Here is a 19,699-nt window from a genome sequence, read left to right as displayed (position 1 = left end):
TGAAATTTTTGAAAAATTTTTATTTATTTTGCTTTTAAAGTATGTAGTCAACAATATTAAATTTTGGAAAATAGTGTTCTATGTGAATTATTCTCATTGCATATCTTTAGGAGGACATCAACATTTTCACGTTTTGCATACTTTTAGGAGGAAATTAGAAAACCTCTTTCTCAACATGATATTGGTTATATCCTTTTTATATCGTTAATTATGTTATTTGAAATATTATGTTGTTATACTTCGAAATAGGCTGCCGAATTTAAAATTCTGTATTCGTTTGGAAAGAGCGGACGGATAAGGTAGAACAAATCGTATAATTACATTTTTTTCCGCTCACCAATAATTATTATTATGGAAGTACTTTACTGTTGTACCAGTAACTGCAGTTAATCGCGTTAAATTAAAAATTCAAATTCTATCTGTTCATGCCCCTAATTCCTTAAAGTAAAATTCACAAATTCAATATTAAACATAATATTCTTAAAACATTTTGCAAAAATATATTTGACTCCTTTCAATATATTGTGTATGTAAAAGAATCCTGTTGATCGTAAATTTTCTATTATATTTTAAAATCTTTTTAATAGAATCTTGTTAAAAAGTGATTTTATCGACATTATTACATTAATTTTTTTCAAAAAATTGAAATGATTTTTCTTTTCACTGGTTCTTATATTTTTTCTTTAAAAAATTTTTTAAAATAGAACCCCAAAAACATAACAAATGGGTTACCATTAAATTTTAGATTGCTCTTATTATTACGTTCTTTTACCATTTTAAACGCATCAACAAACATACATACATATTGTATACAATATTATTCTCTCTTATGTTATAAATTAAGAAAAACCAAAAAAAAAAATTTTTCTCGTAAAAATATAGAATTTCTTACAAATGCGTGTACCTTTTATATTTGCTTTTTGTATCTCGAAAAAGTTAAGAAGAAACAACAAAACCGAAAAATAACCAATTAATTCGCGCGAATGAACTTTCTTTTGTTTTTTTTTTGTGCTTCCACTCCTTTTTGACGTTAATTAATGTTGAACCAAAAAAGAAAAAAAACTGACAAAGAAAAAAACAAAAATAACATAGAACGGAAAAAAGGCCTAACGTCGTTCAACAATACTAAGTGTAATACTCTAGATGTTTCGATTAAAATTTGACAATTTATCTTTGATAATATGCGTGTGTGTGTGTGTGTATAATGAGCATAAATGTGTGAATTTGTGTATGAGTATGAAATATTTTCTATATATACAAATGCAAATATAATGTAAGTATCCTTAGAAAGGATTTTTTTTTTCTGTTTTTTGTGAAGGGTTACGTTTGCTATTCTTCTTTTTTTTTTCTTCGAATCGTTTGTTTTCTTATAAAAAATGTTTCTTTTTTTTTTTATATTTCAATTTTGTGTTTTTTCTTTTCTTAAGGACTTAAAACAAACAAAATTTGCCTTAAGATTTCTAGAACGAAATATAAGACAAAAAATATTTACGAAATAATTGTGTATGTGAACATGCAATGTATACATAATGTAGTTGGTGTGACAAACTGTAGGATACGAAATGTTAAAATTTATAAGAGAAATCATCAAATTGCTATTAATTGAAAATCAGTAAGAAAATCAAGCTGAATAAAGAATAATGAGTTTCAGCGTCAAATAGTTCGTCGACTGCTATTTACCGTTCAAACAGTCAGCTACCTCCTCTAATATTTAGTCTGACTATTGTAAATCAGTTTAGACATTTCGATCTTTGAGAATCAAACAGTACATTCTTTGGTTTGACGGATAAATTGTATTGAATTAATTAATATTTCCTCAAATTTTTGTTTAGAAATTAACCCTATTGGGCATAATGTTCCAGAAACTATAATAAGGAAAAAGTCAGCAACGAGTATTATGGAAAAATTGGATATCATCGAAGATTTTGTAGAAAATTAATTCCATGAATCGTAGCATCTGAAGAGGATTTACAAAAAAAAATTTACTACTTCTATTCAGTAATATAGTTAATAAACCTAGTGAAGGACATTGTACCAAACAGGGATAAATTTTTGAATGATTAATTTTTTTGTAAATTAATGTTAATATTATAAACTAAATTACTAAATCATTGTACTATTTCAATATGAATTTTGTGTATTTTGGTGAGAAGAGAAAGGCGATTTTATTATAATTAGAGTATACACAAAAAAACAAAAAGAAAAAAAAAATCAAAAGAAATAAAGAAAATTGAAAGAATAAATTCATTGCTTGGGAAATGGGAATACTTGCCTGAGCAAAGGATTTCTGAAGATAAAGTCTTCTAATTTATTAAAATTTACTTTTTAGGCGTTAAGGTAAAAAAAAAACAAAAAAGAAAAATAAAAATTTCTTCACAATTTTTTTCAAGCAATTTGTTTTTTTTTGTTTTTTTTTTGGATTTTAACTATGCTATCATTGTTCCATCATCTTTTTGTCACAATTGGGGACATAAAGACTTTGTTTAATATTATCATTAATTAAATTTTGATCCTCATTTTCATTTTTGATTTTTCAAGACATTTGACATTCGACACTATATACAAAATATATACATATATATACGTAAGACCTAGAGGGTATTCCGTAAGTGTGGTGGAAATTTTTTTTAATTTTTTGTAGTAAAATATTATCAAAAATGAATTTTATATTTTATGTGGTAGAGAATTTTTTTTATGTACTATGACTTAATTTTATTTGAATTCGCCCGCTTATTCGCCTCAGATTTATTGGGAATTAATAGAATTATATAAAATTGGATCTGATTCTATTCTAATAAAAAATTGTACTGCATCAAATAGTATTGCAATTCAAAATAAATATAAAAAAATATTACGAAAATGCATCCCACAAATTTCTGCATTTTTGTTTAAATTTAGCAAATATTTTTGGCAAGATGCCCTATAGAACTTTTTAATTATAATTGAAAATAGAAAACAAGAAGCAATGAAAATGTAAAACCAAATGTGAAAATTGGTTTATATTAGACCAATTTATCTTCTTAAAATACACCACTTAATATTGCTTATATATGGCAACATCTGTTATATGTATACACAACCATATTGTGTGTATATAAGATAATTTTTAGTTAAAAAAACAATTTTTTATTTATTAGTTTTTATTACCAATATTGCAGGTGGTGAGTTGCTAAATTATTCAATTGTATTTTCAACTTAAATTTTATTTTTGTGTAAAACACGATAATAATTTTGGAACTATTCCCATATATACATATTATGTGTAAAATATTTTCTAATAAAATATTATACAATACGATAAATACGCCATCTATTATGCTTATATAATAAATTAAGTTTAATAATATTATTATATACTCGTATACATTTTATATAAATAATAAAAGATGCTAGTATATTCAGAAAGGAATATTAAATTTTCTTGTACACACACTCACATATTACATACGCAACGCAATAATAGTATATAATTTTCCACGTTTATTTATTACCCTCGGTAAGCTCATTAGATTTTGTAAGGTATTGTAAATCAAAGTGACACCTACACATTTATGTATTAAATTACAATAGGTATATAAGTATCATGTACATAGTGTGTATATAAGGTATGAGAGATATGTTATATAAGATATATAAGTAGTAAAATTTATTTCTGACATTAAGAGAAAATAAATTGAAGGGGAGGAAATTTATTATTGTATTGAGTTTTAGAGACAATGCCAAATCATAGTTTATTACTGTTGTTATTAAAATGATTGGTACCTTAATTAAATATTATCACAGTAGGAAATTATTTATAACATTTATTATTACATATACATTCACATGAACATTATATTAATAATTAAAATTTTTTGTATGTTAAACATATTATAAATTATTGTAATTGATTTATTTATTCTCTTTATTTTTTTTTTTTCAATTTTGTTCATGACATATTTAATTAATTTTCTTTTTTTTTTTTTGTAATTCTTTATAGGTGTGCGGTAATGCGCTTAGGGGGCGCCCACGGTGGCGGAGACCCCCTAACAATGAGCGCAGCGGGCAACGATTATGCAGAACTATGCGATTTAGGTCCATCAAGATGGAGTTCACGTGGTTATCATCCACCGCACAGTTCAACATTATCAGGGTCTTCTGTACCAGTAGCTGTAGGTACCCATCATCATACATCTGGTTCAGCTGGTTCAACTGGTGTAATATTACCACCACCGGGTGGTACATTAGGTGTTGGTGGTATAAGCGGCAGTTCACATATGCATCTATCACATCACAGATCAGACAGTTTCGAAGTAAACGAAGATATAACTGGTGGACATGGCATTGGTGTCGTTCCATCAGGTACTGTAAGTGGGAGTGGCCCTTATGGTATAAGTGCACGTATAGGAAACAGTACAAGTTCATTACGTGGTCGTACAACTGGTTTAGGTACTGGAAGTGGTTCTGGAAGTGGTGTTGTTACTGGTGGTGCATCTGGTTTATATTATTCACCACCCGGTACATCATATACAATTGTAGAAAGACCACATTCACCTCATTATTATTACAATACATCGGCGACTGGTGCAACAAGTGCTCAAATAAAAGGTGGTTCGTTGCCTGGTCGCGGTTCATATTTAACATCATCATCATCAAGTCATATACCAGGTGCGTTAGCGTCATCTTCAAGTGCCACGGTAGCTGGAAGTTCTGGTACCGTATCGAATTCGACGCGACATATAAATGGCAGCAACAAAAAGAGGCCAATATCACCCGAACAAGTAATAAGAATGTTTGGTGCAACAACCTCATCATCAGTTCCTACAAGTTATCATTATAGCAACGGCACAAGGGATCGTGGTAGACGGAGTCCAGCAAGTAGTCCACCATCAACAACACATCAGGTAAATAATTTTTTTGTTTTTTTTTTTTTATTTTTTAACTCAAACGAACCATTTTTAATTTAACAACTTAAAAATTACTTGGTTTAACTGAAGTTATTCTGGAAATTTATAAATTTTTTTAAAGTCATTATTGTTAGAAAATTTTCATTACTTTCGCGTTAAGGATTTTCAGTTCAACTTGAAAATAACTTTTATAAAGTCTTTAGTAAACTTTTACTTTAGATGTACTAAAACTTACATAAACTCCAGAACTAAAAAGTTGTTATTTTGTAGAACGAAAAAAACTTTCTTCTTTCCTTTTAAACTAAAATTAAATGAAATTTAAAAAACTATTCTGTAATTTAAATCTATATAACGGAATTAAATTTACCATACTCTAGTATATTTGCTATAATAATGTATAGTATATACAAGAAATGACAAACTTAGTTACGTGAATATTTTATAAAGAGTCAAGGGAACTTCTTAAAATAACATTAACACTTCCTTTTGTTCGCGGAAGTAGTTTCTCGTCTTCAGTTTTAATGCTCCCTTTTGCATTAAAGTAAATTGTGTAACAAGATTCTTTACAAATATGTATTTACGTTCAAGTAATACTGAATTGAGTATGTGTTGGTGCTTATATTTTAATATAATATATATTTATTAGGATGCCAGGGGCGCATTTGAAATTTTATAATCTATTAAATTCGAATGTTATTAAGATAAAAAGCAGCATTATTGTCATATACTGACCCGTGTTAATAAAAATCTTCTCGAACAACTTCTGTTATATTTCGAATTTAAATTCAAACTTAGTGGTAAAATTTCGGAAGATCTAGAAGAATTTTATTCACTTTCTTAACTCTCGGATATTTACGATTTACGCCATAACAATATTCCCAAATATATTAGAAACGATGTCTTTATTAATATAAGTTGTCAGTTTTAATTTTGACACTATAAGCTTTATCGAACTTCCATAGAGGCAAGTTTATTCTTTATGTTACATTAATATAACATTAACTAATCCGTCGTCCAAAAATGTATGTCTTATTATTCTTGCCCTGCATTTTGTATTTATTACAGTACATTTGCAACTGAATTTTTATTAATATATTTGGACCGAAATGATGTAATTAAAACTAACTACTATAAGTGCGTCCAATAAGGTATAGATCAACTCTAAATATCAATAACCGTGACCGGGAAAAAATTATCTTATCATATTCACGTGGTGTACACAATATGTTTGTGTAGTACAAGTAGAAAAGTACTTGTTCATTAATTAGTAAATATTAAATCGATTTTAATTATACCTGCTGTGTAATTAAATGATGGCCACTTGTGCCCTTCAAATCAAAGCTTTTTATATTATTTATGTGACAACAATTAATAATTTTAAATCCAATGTGAGCTGAAAATACATATAATATTTATATAACTTTGTATTCATAGGTCATACTACTCGTATTTAGACTTGCATACACATATACCCTTGAATTTATTTTTTTTACAAACCCCAAATATACTTGTGTTTATAAAGTTGTTGTGTGTATTTATAAAATTTATTAAAGTATATGTCATAATAATAATAGCAAAAATAACAACAACAAGTAGAGTAAAAAGAGTACAAAAAAAAAACGAAATACATGAAACAGCATCCTTGTCACATAAACTAACTTAGTAAACGCATGGGATGACACATAAATTCATAAATAAATAGCGATAGAAAAAAAACCAAAGATAAATGAAAATAAGCAAAAAAAAAAATATAAAAATAAAAGAGTAAAACTTCTAGTTTCTTCTATTCATAATAGTGGCGCTGGCTGAATATAAAATTTTTTTTTTTTGCTGATATTAAATTTCGCTTGTATAATTTTAAAGAAATAAAAATAAAAATTTTATCTATTTTATGTACATATATTTAAAAGATGTACAAAAAAATATAGGGTGTCCAGATCGAATCATAAAAGTTTTGTGAAAATGATTTCACAATAACGGCAATTTGTATGACGATTTGACAGTTGCGTTACGCGTTTTTTGTTTAATTGTGTTTTAAAATTGTAAATTTTTCTGGTTGTTGATTTGATAACCAGCTTATTGTAAATTCCTTAAATCACTGCTTCATAACCTTCTTCTTGATGGCGGGTAATAGTATGCCATTATACTCATCGTCGAAACATAATTGACTTTTTTTACGAGTAGTACCTTTTCTAATGATAAACTTAGTGGCGTGACGGATATTAAAAAAAACAGCCGATTTGAAAGATGAAGAACGTAGTTTCGCGGATGAAAAATGCCAGATTTTTACCTTCAATACCTTCTAATTTTATTCCCATTTCAAGGTTATATCTCTGTGAGTGTCCGGTTCTGAGCTGGGCCCGGATAGCGGACTAAATGTCACGGGGATGGATATGATATCTTCTTCTTCTTCTTCTTCTTCTTGTGTTAGGCAGAGTGCCTGTTTTCAACATTATTTACAGCTTTATCGTTTATTGTTCTTGTGAGGTTGAGGTCCAACATTCGCGCCACCTTTTGGGCGGTCTGCCTACTGGTCTCTTCCCACTCGGTTTGCTGGTCATGGTAATTTTCGCAAGTCGGTTGTCACCCATTCTATTGACGTGATCTCTCCAGTATCGCCGTCTGTCACGGGTCCAGCGAACGATATCTTGAATGTTACACTCCTCTCTTATGTCGGTACTGCGTTTTTTGTCTCTTAGTGTGTACCCACATATCTGCCTTAGTGTCTTCATTTCTGTTGTTCGCAATAGTTGTTTTGTTTTGGACGTGTCAGATCTTGTTTCGGCGGCATATGTCAATATAGGACGCACGCATGTTTTGTAGATACGTATTTTATTATCTAACAGCATGTATCTGTTACTCCATATTACATCACGCAAGTATCCCGATATTGCAGCGCCTTTACTGGCTTGTGCCCTTACTTCTCTATTTGAATCCCGGTCACTGGTCACTTCAACTCCCAAATAATTGAAACTCATCACCTGTTCAATTATAGTGCCGTCTATCGCCAATTTACAACGGAGTGGATCTTTCGAAATGGTCATAGATTTTGTCTTTGACACTGATATTTTCATATTGTAGTGCTCTGCAGTAGTCTTGAATGTGTATAACAGCCTCTGTAAATCATCTTCATTTTCAGCTAGTAAGACGGCGTCGTCTGCGTAGCATACAATACTGATATCTTTGCTGCCCATCTTATATCCTCTTCCACTGTTGACCACACTATTTACTAATTTGTCCATGATTATATTGAACAGGCTCGGGCTCAGGCTATCTCCTTGTCTTATGCCAGTTGATATTGAGACTTCTTCAGACAGTTTTTTATTCACCTTGATTTTGGTTTTGTTATTGGTGTTAATGTCTTGGATTAGTCCGATGATGTTATTTTGTATAGAATGTTCTTGTAATATTCGTACTGCATCCTTGAGTCTGACTCTATCAAAGGCTTGTTTCAAATCCACGAAACACATAAACAAGGGTTTACCAAACTCGATTGATTTTTCAACAAGCTGACGTACAACAAAGATTGCGTCTATGGTTGACCTGTTCTTACGAAATCCATTTTGCTCTTCACTTATTTCTATTTTTGACAGTAATTCGTCATTAATTATTTTGGTGAGTAATTTCTGAACTGAACTTAGTAATGTAATACCTCTATAATTTACAGGATCGTTTTTATCACCCTTTTTATATATAGGTACAGTGATACATGTTTTCCAATCCCTTGGTATTAACTGTTGATTCAAAATATTATTGAAGAGCCTCGTGAGCTGTTGAACTAATATATTTCCTCCGTATTTTAAATATTCATTGGTGATGTCATCTAGACCGGGAGATTTTCGATTTTTCAAGGTCTTGATGAACATATCTACCATGTCTTCATTAACCTGGAGGATATGATATCGAAGACTAATATCAGAGATTTAGTTGGGTTCCTCAAGAGAACCGGTTGGTTTAGATAAGCCATCTGTATTCGTACGCCAAACGGCAGCCTGATGAACAGTCTTTTCATTAAAACTTCGCCAATAACTTGACAGTTCAAACTATACAATAGCCTAAGAATACATGATTCTCTCGTTTGTCTTATATAAGGATCAAAATAAAAATTGTCAAATTTTCAAATGAGATGAATACAAATTCAAAATTTAACAAATTAAACACAATATTTTCTTGGTAGTTGATTTCTTTATTGGACTTTTTCACTTTTCTATGAAATTTGTCAATCAAAATATTTCTAAATAAACGTTTTATTTGAACTGCCCCAACAAAAACCAAAATTTTTGTTACAAGAAGAAAATCTTATATTAATAAAATTGGCCTTAACTACATGATTTGATTGAAGGTAACACCGTTAATTAATTATAAATTTTAAAACTTAAACTCAAAGTTGAATACAAAAGAAATTCAAAGGGTTAAAATGAATCATTTTAGCCTTTTTAATATAATTATTATAATATTAATTATTTGTTATTTTTTTTTTTCATTAGAAATATGAAAATTCTTAGAAAAAAATAAGAGTAAATTAGAAAGCATTTTATTTACAAAGATTTTAAAGCGCTAATAAAGAACCCTATAACTTTGCAAATTTATGTATACATAACTTTGTATATTATGTATACATGTATAGTATATATATTATTTAATATTCTCTTGTATTTGTATTTGAAGCAAAGCAGAATATCAGACCAAGGATGTAATTATGATCCTTGGAAATAATTTTCTTCTTGGTATATTTTGTTTATTTTATTATTTTACAAATTATTCTCGGTTAATTCACACAAACATTTACATTGAATTTGTGTATGTATATATATATATATATATATCATTATTTCTAAGAAGAAGTTAAAATATTTTTTATATTTCTTGTTGTTAAATTTATACTGGAATGAACTTTTTAAAGAAAGAATTTTTTTTTGTAACGATTCGAATATAAAAATTGCACTTTAATTGCACTCTAAATAGAGCATATTACATTTATGTAAACATTACTCGTATTGATACACGCTGATGATGATGATGATGATGAAAATGCTATCATAATCATCATCATGATCATTGTCATTATTTTATAGATTTTCGGTTAGTAATGATAAAAGAGAAAAGGCTTTTAAAAATGAAATTTTAAATGTAAAAATTTACGAACAAAGGATACCATGCATGTATGTTATGTATGTAGTATGAGTACATTTATGTAGGAAAATGGTTAATTTTTTTGCTGTTTTACTAACACATTTAGGGTAATTATAAATTTTATTTATGATAAATGTTCATTACACTCTAAGTGGTTAATATCTATGAACAAATTGTGTAAATTGTACACACATAATATTTATGAGGAATTTGGACAACACTCGCGTATAGCTAAATATTAATTTATTTTTTTTATTTAAGGATTTTTAAATGTTTCCCTATATGCTTTAAAAACTTTATGCCAAATATGATTGCCGAACAATAGTTTTATCATTTTAAATCGAGACTAATAGTTATACGGTTTTGTAAAACTTCTGCATTTGAATCAGATACAAGTGTAATTAAAACTATTTAGTAAAGAATATATTTTACAATTAATATGACGCTTTTATAAAAGGTTATAAGGTATATATACATTTTCGGCACAACTCTGAACTTGACAAGTTATTTAAAGACTTTTTTCTCTTGTTACCCTATTATATTTCTATCACATTTCTGTGGTCATTCTTTTCAGTATATTTTTGACCGTAACTTCTCCTATTAACATATTTATTTCAGTTTCATTTAAAACGATAAAATGATAAAAAACAAGCATTGTTTAGATTTAAAAACACATCTGACAAGTTACTCCTAAATTTATGCAACAATTTTTTGTTTCTAAAATTTATGAAAATTGTAGTCTTATAAAATAATAACTTTAATTTATACTTTAGATATACCGAGATCGAGAAAGAGATCGTAGTATACCAAATATACATGAGTTATCAACAAGAACTGTGTCAATGTCAAGGGATCAACAGCCAGATGTTGGTCACGGTTTCGGTATATGTGTTAAAGGTGGAAAAGATTCAGGTAAAAATTATTTTATAAATTTTTAAAAATATATACAATATAAATTGTAGCTTTTCCATTTCATATAACTGTTATATATTGTTATATATATTAAAACTGTTATATATATATATATAGTATAACTGTTATATATATTAAAACTGTTATATTTTTTTTATTGAAACTGTTATATTTTATGTTAAAGCTGTTATATTTTTTTGTTTTAACTATTATATATACATTTTTTATAACTGTTATACTTTTCGTTATAATTATTATATTTTTCGTTATAACTATTATATTCTCGTTTTGCTTAACAAAATATATAAATTGTATATATTTTATTATAATATATTATTATTTTTATAATATTGTTATATTTAGGTTTAGGTGTATATATATCAAGAGTAGAAGAAGGCTCGGTAGCTGAACGAGCTGGATTACGTCCTGGTGATACAATCCTAGAAGTGAATGGTACACCATTCACTTCAATTAGTCATGATGAAGCGCTTAAGGTGAATAAAAAGATTTTAATAATGCTCTTTCGTTCATTTTTTTATTTTTGTTTTATTTGTCTATACTTATACATTATATATATACCTATATATTTTTGGTTCATATTTTAAGTTGTCTAAAAATGCAAAAGAAATATCATAACTCTTAACTGCATTTATTAATTGTCATATATGTATATTATAAATATGTATATAGTATATCTTGTTATATATATATATATATATATATATATATATATATATGTATATATCATTATTTAAAGTGAAAACTCATTCTCTGAAATTAAAAATGTAAAGAAATATGAATTTTATTTACAAGTAAATTTTTATTTGTTATATTTTTTTTTAAAATACAGTATATTAAATTATTATATTACATTAGTATATTAAAATCTTGTTAATTACAGAGTTTTCACTTTGAATATTTTACATGTATATAGTAATTTCTACATGTTCAATATATAATTTTATATACATATGTATATATACATTTTGATATATAAGTACATGTGCATTTGATTGTGTACGAATTACGTTATATATTATGTAATTATATTGTATACATATTATATAATTAATTTATTTTATGTTCCCTTTCAATATTATTTTAATCTTTTAAGTATATTAAATATATGAGTATTAAATAATTATGATTTTAATGAATTTAATTTCATACATGATATATTTAATTGTATAAATACATGTGTTATTTGAATTTTTGTTTCAATTTTATCATTTTAAATACATTAATGTTAAAACAAACAAAATCAAGAAAAATTTAAATGAATTATAAAGTTTCACTTTGAACCATAAATTCAACATTTTAGTTCAGAATACCAATTTCATATAAATATTGAACAAATATATTAGTAATTCACTCTCTATATCCGTATAACATTATTAAAACTGAACATAATTAGTTATGAACCGTCTATATACAAAAATAAAAATAATTCATTTTGCATTTGAAATTGGAAAATTTTTGTAAAATCACATTCACTACTTAGTGGGGTTTGTTCTGAAAAGTGTATCGCTATAAGTGATATCGTAAACATTTTATCATAGAAATAAATATCGTAATCAATTGGTTTGTGTTTATGATATTATAATATCTAATTTTTTATGGTAAATCACACTATTATTTAGTGATTCATTTTTTAGAATAAATTCTCGCATAAATATTATTCACATTCTTAATTACAATTATTACAACACTATACTAATGCGACTATTTTTAAATGTGTTTCATTTTTGTGTGCATACACTTATATACATATTTTATTGTGTTTTGTGTTATATGTTTTTGAGTTTTTCATGTTGTTTTTGTTTTTGGTTTGTTTTTAAGTATATATTCTAAGAAATTGTTAATTTATTAAATGAATTAATGGCATAATGGTTAACACAACCTCGTATTAGGCTTTCTTTATGCCATAGTTAAAAGGGGTTAAGAAATTTTTGAAGGAATTTCGTAGATAAAATGTTAAATACCCTTAGAATAGATTATATATTAATTTTTCAAAAATTTATTTGAAGAAATTAATTTGAGTTTTGAGTTCTTAATAAACAAGTTACACGTTACAAAAAATATATACACAAAAATTTTACATTTACAGCTAAGCATAGACTACAATTAATTTGATGTGATTTGTATTGAGTTATTATAAAGTTGAAAATTCGATACTATGAAAACCCAAATCGAATATCATGTTACTTAGTATCATGAATTGAACTACTGAATTATGAGTCAGTATCGCTATCTAATTAATAAAACTTCATTCCTACATTCCATTTAAATAGTTTCGGTTGAAGTCTGTAAGCTAATTTCAGCTTAATTCTTTGAGCTAACTTAGGCAACTTGTAACATGATTCTTATTAGAGTGATATACATATGTAGATCCGAAAAATTAATTAATATGAAATTCTTTCTTTATATTCCAGATTTTTAAGGTTTGTACCATTAAGGCTTAAGGTCTGTTAAAAGTTTTCAATTACTATCATCTGTTGAAAATTAATATTAAGCATTTTATTTGGATACCAGTTGAGTAACATAAACTAAAATATATTTTACGATATTAAAAATATCGTATTTTTTATAATATGGATTAGGTTTTAAATATATTCATATCATTAATTGTCTATTTTGGCTAGTTGTAGAATTTTAATGCGAAAGCAACTTTTGTTTTTTTTTTTTGCTGAAAAGAATCGTGAAAGCCATGATACTCGTATATGTACTCGTATTGTTTGTTTTTGTAAATTTGTGAAAGAAGAATGTAAATTCTTTTCTTCAAGTTCAATAACTTGTTTTGCGAGAAGACGTAGAGTTATTATGAGACGAACTTAATATCGAAAGGAATAAAATTTATTGAATTTCCAAAAGAAATGTGAAAAACTTGGAAAATTGTACGCAAAAATCTCCATTGTGAACAAGTAGGAAAATTATTCCAATTATAGGAGGAAAAGCAAAAGAATTCAGGATTTATTTAAATGCAGCTAATGAGACTTGTAAAAAAATTTTTAAATTAAAGATTGCCTACCACTTTATTAATTTAGATCATTAACTCAAGCGTGCTCAATCTATTGAATCTAAGATTTGGGCTCTATAATAATTCCTTTAATTAGGCCGGGATTTCAAAGACGAAAGTTTGTATTATGTACCCAATCCTATTGGATATGTTTTTAATATATATATTAGTATACTTATATTCTGTCCTTATAGTTACATAGGTAACACATCTATAATATTGAATAGCCCTTTTTACTTCATATAATCCTGTAAATAAATCTTTCGTATATAAATTTGTTTATAAATATACAGTACACACTTTGTTTACAAATATATGTTGTCGTAATAAATATATATGTACATATATATTTGTATATATGTACAAATAAATAGAAATTTAATTAAATGTTTTTTTTTCTGTTATATTGTAAAATTTAAATGTATATATATATATATCGATGTGCGTATACCCGACCATTGTCCTTTAGTTTAAAATTTTAATAAAAAAAAAATTTTTTTTTAATTTTTTTCTCTGAGTTTAATTATTTTTTTTTTGTAGCCATTATTAATTTTTGTTTTCGTATTCTTTTTCGCTTTGTGTTTCGCCATATTTGATTTCAAATGAATCACGAAAAAAAAAACAAAAAAAAAATCTGAAATTATTCATAATTAGAATTAAATATAAAAATTTTTTTAATTTCATATTTTATTTTATGCATTGAACGTCTATAAAAATTATTATTTAAAATATTTTAGTTGTTTATTACAACCGCTACTTCCTTTGCTAATTTTAATATAAAAATAATAATTAATAACAATAAAAAAAAAATTAAGAGAAAGAAAAATTTTTTTAATTATTAAAGTGTCATTACTCTTTTAATATTTTTACATACATGCATATAATTATATAATAGAAAATAATAACATTTTCCAACATTATTCACAACAAAAATTCACTGCGCTAAATAAAATGTTCACGAATTAAAATTTTTAAAAAAATAAATTTGCCATTCTCTCCATAATTTGCCATTCTCTCCATAATTTGCCATAAATTTACCTATGAGTTTATTTGCCAAGAGCGATAAAAATGCTGCTTGTCATCTTTTGAAATTTTGTTTCAAAAATTAGGTGATGCCGGATGCCGGTATTGCGAATTAAATTACGATGTTTGAGTGTATTGAATAAATCTTTTTAGAGAAGAGTGACAAATTATTACAAAAAGCACAGAAATGTGACACTATGTCAAATATAATAAATATTTAGAAACAACACGTCCTGTTTCCAATATAATACTAAAATTGTCAAGTATTTTTTTTTTTAAATTCTTACTGCGACGCTACTCATATACTAGGCCGAATATTTTTCTCTTTTTCATATTTTCATTTACGTAAACAAAGCATGACAGCTCATTGCTATTTGCTGCGTTTTGTTTTAAGCTCGTTGTATATAAAATTCTCTTACATTTAATTCACAAAACATTTAATTCTCTTTAGAGAAATGGTAATATTTGCATATTATATGTGTATGAATTGCCATTTTAACCTTGTTCATAAAAACCAAATTAATAAATGGGAATATTATTATTTTTGTTTCCATTTCATTACGTTCCCAATTGTGACTATAAAAATGCATACGTACATATAAAAAAATTTGTGTACATATATATATATATATATACACACATTTTATTACGTACCCGATTTAAAATTAAATTTTAATTGATTTTCATAAACCATAAATTTTAGGTCAAAATTAGTTATTAATTTTCTAGTTTCAATACCACATTTTCCATATTATGGTTATTTTTTTACGATTCTTGATATAAATTTTTATATTACAATTGGTTAAACTTTTACATACAATTCCAAAAAGAATTTCATAGAATTTCAACATCAGATTATGTTGATACTCGTATGTCATGTTGCATATTTATTATTCTAAAATCATAGAGTGTAAATGGTTTGCTTGATTTCATAAACGATGTGTAGTTCGCTGTTAATTTTCTAGTGACCAGCTTTACCAGTTAATTTTTTCTAATGACAATCAAAATTAGAATTTCGAAATTTTTAATGTCATTCAAGTAAATTTTATTTTGACATGAATATGACATTTACCGCACAAATACAATTTGAGTGGCAAATTTATAATTACGCGCAATATTAGAAACTCTAAATAATTATTTTTATTTAATATACATAAACATATTTACATAATTATATTATTTAATTATAAAACAACATTTTAGTCGTATATATCAATATAAATGACATTTTTTCATACATAATATTATTCTATACACATTTAATACACATACAATTCAGTATACAATTTAATAATTAATATAAATATTTATGCAATATTGTGTATATTACTTTATTATATAATAAAGCTTGTTCTAATTTCCCTATACATATATACATTTATACATATTATATAATTATTATTATTATTATTAAATATATAAAATTAATATTGATGTATAATTTTGTTTTTAATATATATATATATATATATATATGAAAGCTATTTAAATTAATTTAAATAATTTTAAATAATCAAAAAAAAAATATGAAACTAATTTTTTAATTTAAACTGCGCACATTATTAATTTTGTTAAAAATTATTTGCATAAAAATTATTTATTTGTTTTTGAAAAATAAATAAAATTTGAGAACAATAAAAAAAAAAAAAAAACAAAATATACATGATAAATTTAGAAAATGCAAAAAAGGAAAAATTGGCAATAGAAAGTACATTTTTTTTTATCACATTTTCACTTTTTTATTATTAAATTTTAAGTTTTTTAATTTTTTTTAAGCCACCAAAATGTTCTCTTTAAGTTTATCCCCCTATTTAATTTGAATTACAAATTTTATTTTATGATTTTTTTCTTAAATTTAATTTTTTTTTTAATTTTCTCTAAAATATTTAAAGAAAAAAGTATAAGAAAGGGTTAAATCTGTCAAAATGTATTGATTATTTTTTTCCAAAATGGCAGTGACAGTAATTAAAATTTATAACAGATTTTAGCATAAGCGGCTTTAGCGCTATCACAAATAATAACAATGCTAGGCTAACAAAAAAATTTTTTTTTTAGCAGATTGTATTTTGAAAATTTTAAGCTTCTTTTTATTTCTTTTTTTTTTTTTAGTATACACTGCAAATATTTTCCTATTCTTAACAATAATGCCATTTTAAAATAATATGTGAAAAAAAAATTTATTAATATTTACAATATAAATTTAAATTTTGAAATTTTTAATAATATATTGGATATAACAATTAATATTGAAGTATAACAATTAATATTGAAGTATAACAATTTAAGCTCTAACAAATTCTATTTTCTACATTCGTAAAATTTGTATATATAAATTAATTGAAATGATTCTTTTGTTTGCTTCACTCTTTTTGAGAGCATGGGACTTCCATAAAACTTCCCTTCCCCAACGAACTCTATTTTGTGCCAATATTTTTATTTTTGCCAATGTTTTTCCAGTTTGTGCTAATTCCTTTGTGTCTGATCTCCCCCATGTTCTTTATTTCATATGAAAATTTTTAATATTTAAGCAGAGCCAGTTTTAAGGGGATCCTTTTAATTTTATATGAACTCACTATTGTATTTGTCTGTTTAATACGAAATTAAATACTATGTGTTAACTATGACTATTGTTTATATTGATATAGCCTGATTTAGTAAAAAAATTCACCGGTTTATTAAAAATGTAGTCGAATTTTAAAGTTACATATATTTGAAAAAATTAAATATTAGAAGATTCCTAATTAATTTTTCGGTATTTAATTGATTTTAGTGTATTCCCTTTCAATCAAATATGTGTAAAAGTATGTTAGTGAAGCAGTCTAGGGAAACAATTTTCTACATACTTTATTTAAATAATGAAATCATTTCGTATAATTCCACTTAATTGTTAATTGGTTTCATTCAATATTGTTAAAATCCTAAACTTATGCAATAATTTTGAATATCTAATTTAATAACATGAATGATAATAATTTAAGTATAAGTTTGTGGGAAATGTGCTAACTTTTTCGATTTTTTTTAAGAAAAATTAATATTTTTGTCTGGTTATACTCTTATTTAATACAAATTTTCGGTATATCAAAATGTTGTATCGAATTGCATGACATTTTATAAAAGAAGAACCTTGAAGACAAAAGAAAAGTAACAAAATTTTTTTTTTTTATTTTTTTGTCAATCTAAAATGATAACATCATCTGTTCTCAAAATTATAATATTTTTGATTGGATTATAAGAATATTGAGAAGAGAAGAAATTACTTTAATAAATACAATAACAACACATAAACAATTTTATATACATAAGTGTACTTACTTTATATTATATTACACACATTATTTGAGTACAAATAACGGCAATAATTATAAATACAAAGTATAATGACATCGTAAAAAACAATCTTGTAAATTTTTTTTTCTCGAATTTTTGATTTTCTCTTCTTTTTGCCTTCTTTATTTTAAATCGTTGTAAATATCATTATGAATTTTTGTATTAGGATATTGACCTTGAAAATTATTATGAACTTTTGGTATAATATAATTTATTAACTGTAATTTTATTTTGCAGCTGTGAACTATTTGACTCTTATAAATCTATAATTTGCCATTTTGTTTTATTTTTACAAAATAATAAAGAATTGAAAAAGAAATGAAATGATTTTGCTTAGGCATATTGATTTTGTCCCCTAGTTCTTAGTTTCTATTTGGTGTACGAAATGTTTGCAATTTTGCAATTTCACCTCCTTTCGGTAACTATATTTTATCCGGTAACTGTTAGAAAATTAAACTTATTCATGTGAATAAGTTTCATTTTTATAATAGTTTCTAACACACTTTTCAAGAGTCTTTGCTTGAAATCAATATTTTTCTTATCAGTTCGATCCACTTTCCTTTACGCAATACAATATATAGGTTTTAATTTTGTGCATATAAACAACTACACAACAAACCACAAAATACATACATATATGTATATATAAATAATCACATAAAATATTAAACCGGATAAGCGCCTTTGATTTATTTCAAGAATAATTTTAAGAAGAAACACTTTATTTTATAAAATAATTTAAATATAAAAAAAAAATAACAAAAGAAGTGTTTTCCTTCCAAACTCCTTCCAACCCCCTCCTCCATCTATAAATAGCCTTATAATTAATTTCGAATTCATTTTCAATAAAACAATTAAGCTTATTATAATACTAATTATATAGCTAATAAATATCCTCATTTAAAAAACAAAAAAACCCTTAAAAGAAAATATCAAAAAAAAAAAAAAAATGAAAGGGTTTGACTTGCTTTTCAAATTAAAATAATTTTCTTTTAAAAATTAGTTGTAGCCCATTTTAAATTCATGTAGGTTCGTGTGTACTTTATAAGCGAAATTTATAATGCAAATATAATAGTTTGTTAAAAGGCACAAATCAAAGAGATAAAAGAATAGAATTTTCTCTTCTTATAAACGGAAGTTTCAAAAATCAAATTAAAGAATTTTGAGATGAAAAGAAGCGCATCTATTACATAAAGAAAATATTAATTGGCAAAGTGACATAAAATTCTCGATAATTAATGTAATTTATTTTTATAGTGAAAATCTATAAAAGAAGCTTTTAGTTAAGGAGTACTTAAGTTAAATTACGTAATGCCGACATAGTCAATATATGGGTCGGCTTTCGTTTATAAAAGCTTGTCCGTCGAGTAAAATTGATTTTTATATACTTCGTGTCGATGGA

The 19,699-nt window shown here is 25.5% G+C and overlaps 1 protein-coding gene across 1 annotated transcript in view; it reads left to right on the top strand.

Annotated features, from left to right (window-relative positions):
* The window catches only part of LOC129613467 (protein lap4), an 86,675-nt gene that overhangs the window by 60,659 nt on the left and 6,317 nt on the right, over positions 1-19,699 (top strand). The window contains exons 2-4 of the mRNA XM_055527549.1: positions 3,980-4,883; positions 10,793-10,931; positions 11,295-11,425. Coding sequence (XP_055383524.1) covers positions 3,990-4,883; positions 10,793-10,931; positions 11,295-11,425 — 1,164 coding nt within the window. The 5' untranslated portion in view covers positions 3,980-3,989. The remainder of the gene's footprint in view (positions 1-3,979; positions 4,884-10,792; positions 10,932-11,294; positions 11,426-19,699) is intronic.

Source organism: Condylostylus longicornis, unplaced genomic scaffold (genome assembly GCF_029603195.1).
Source record: "Condylostylus longicornis isolate FDR11 unplaced genomic scaffold, ASM2960319v2 ptg000084l, whole genome shotgun sequence".
NCBI lineage: Eukaryota > Metazoa > Arthropoda > Insecta > Diptera > Dolichopodidae > Condylostylus > Condylostylus longicornis.
Note: the sequence above shows the minus strand (reverse complement) of the source record. Positions and strands in the feature narration are given on the sequence as shown.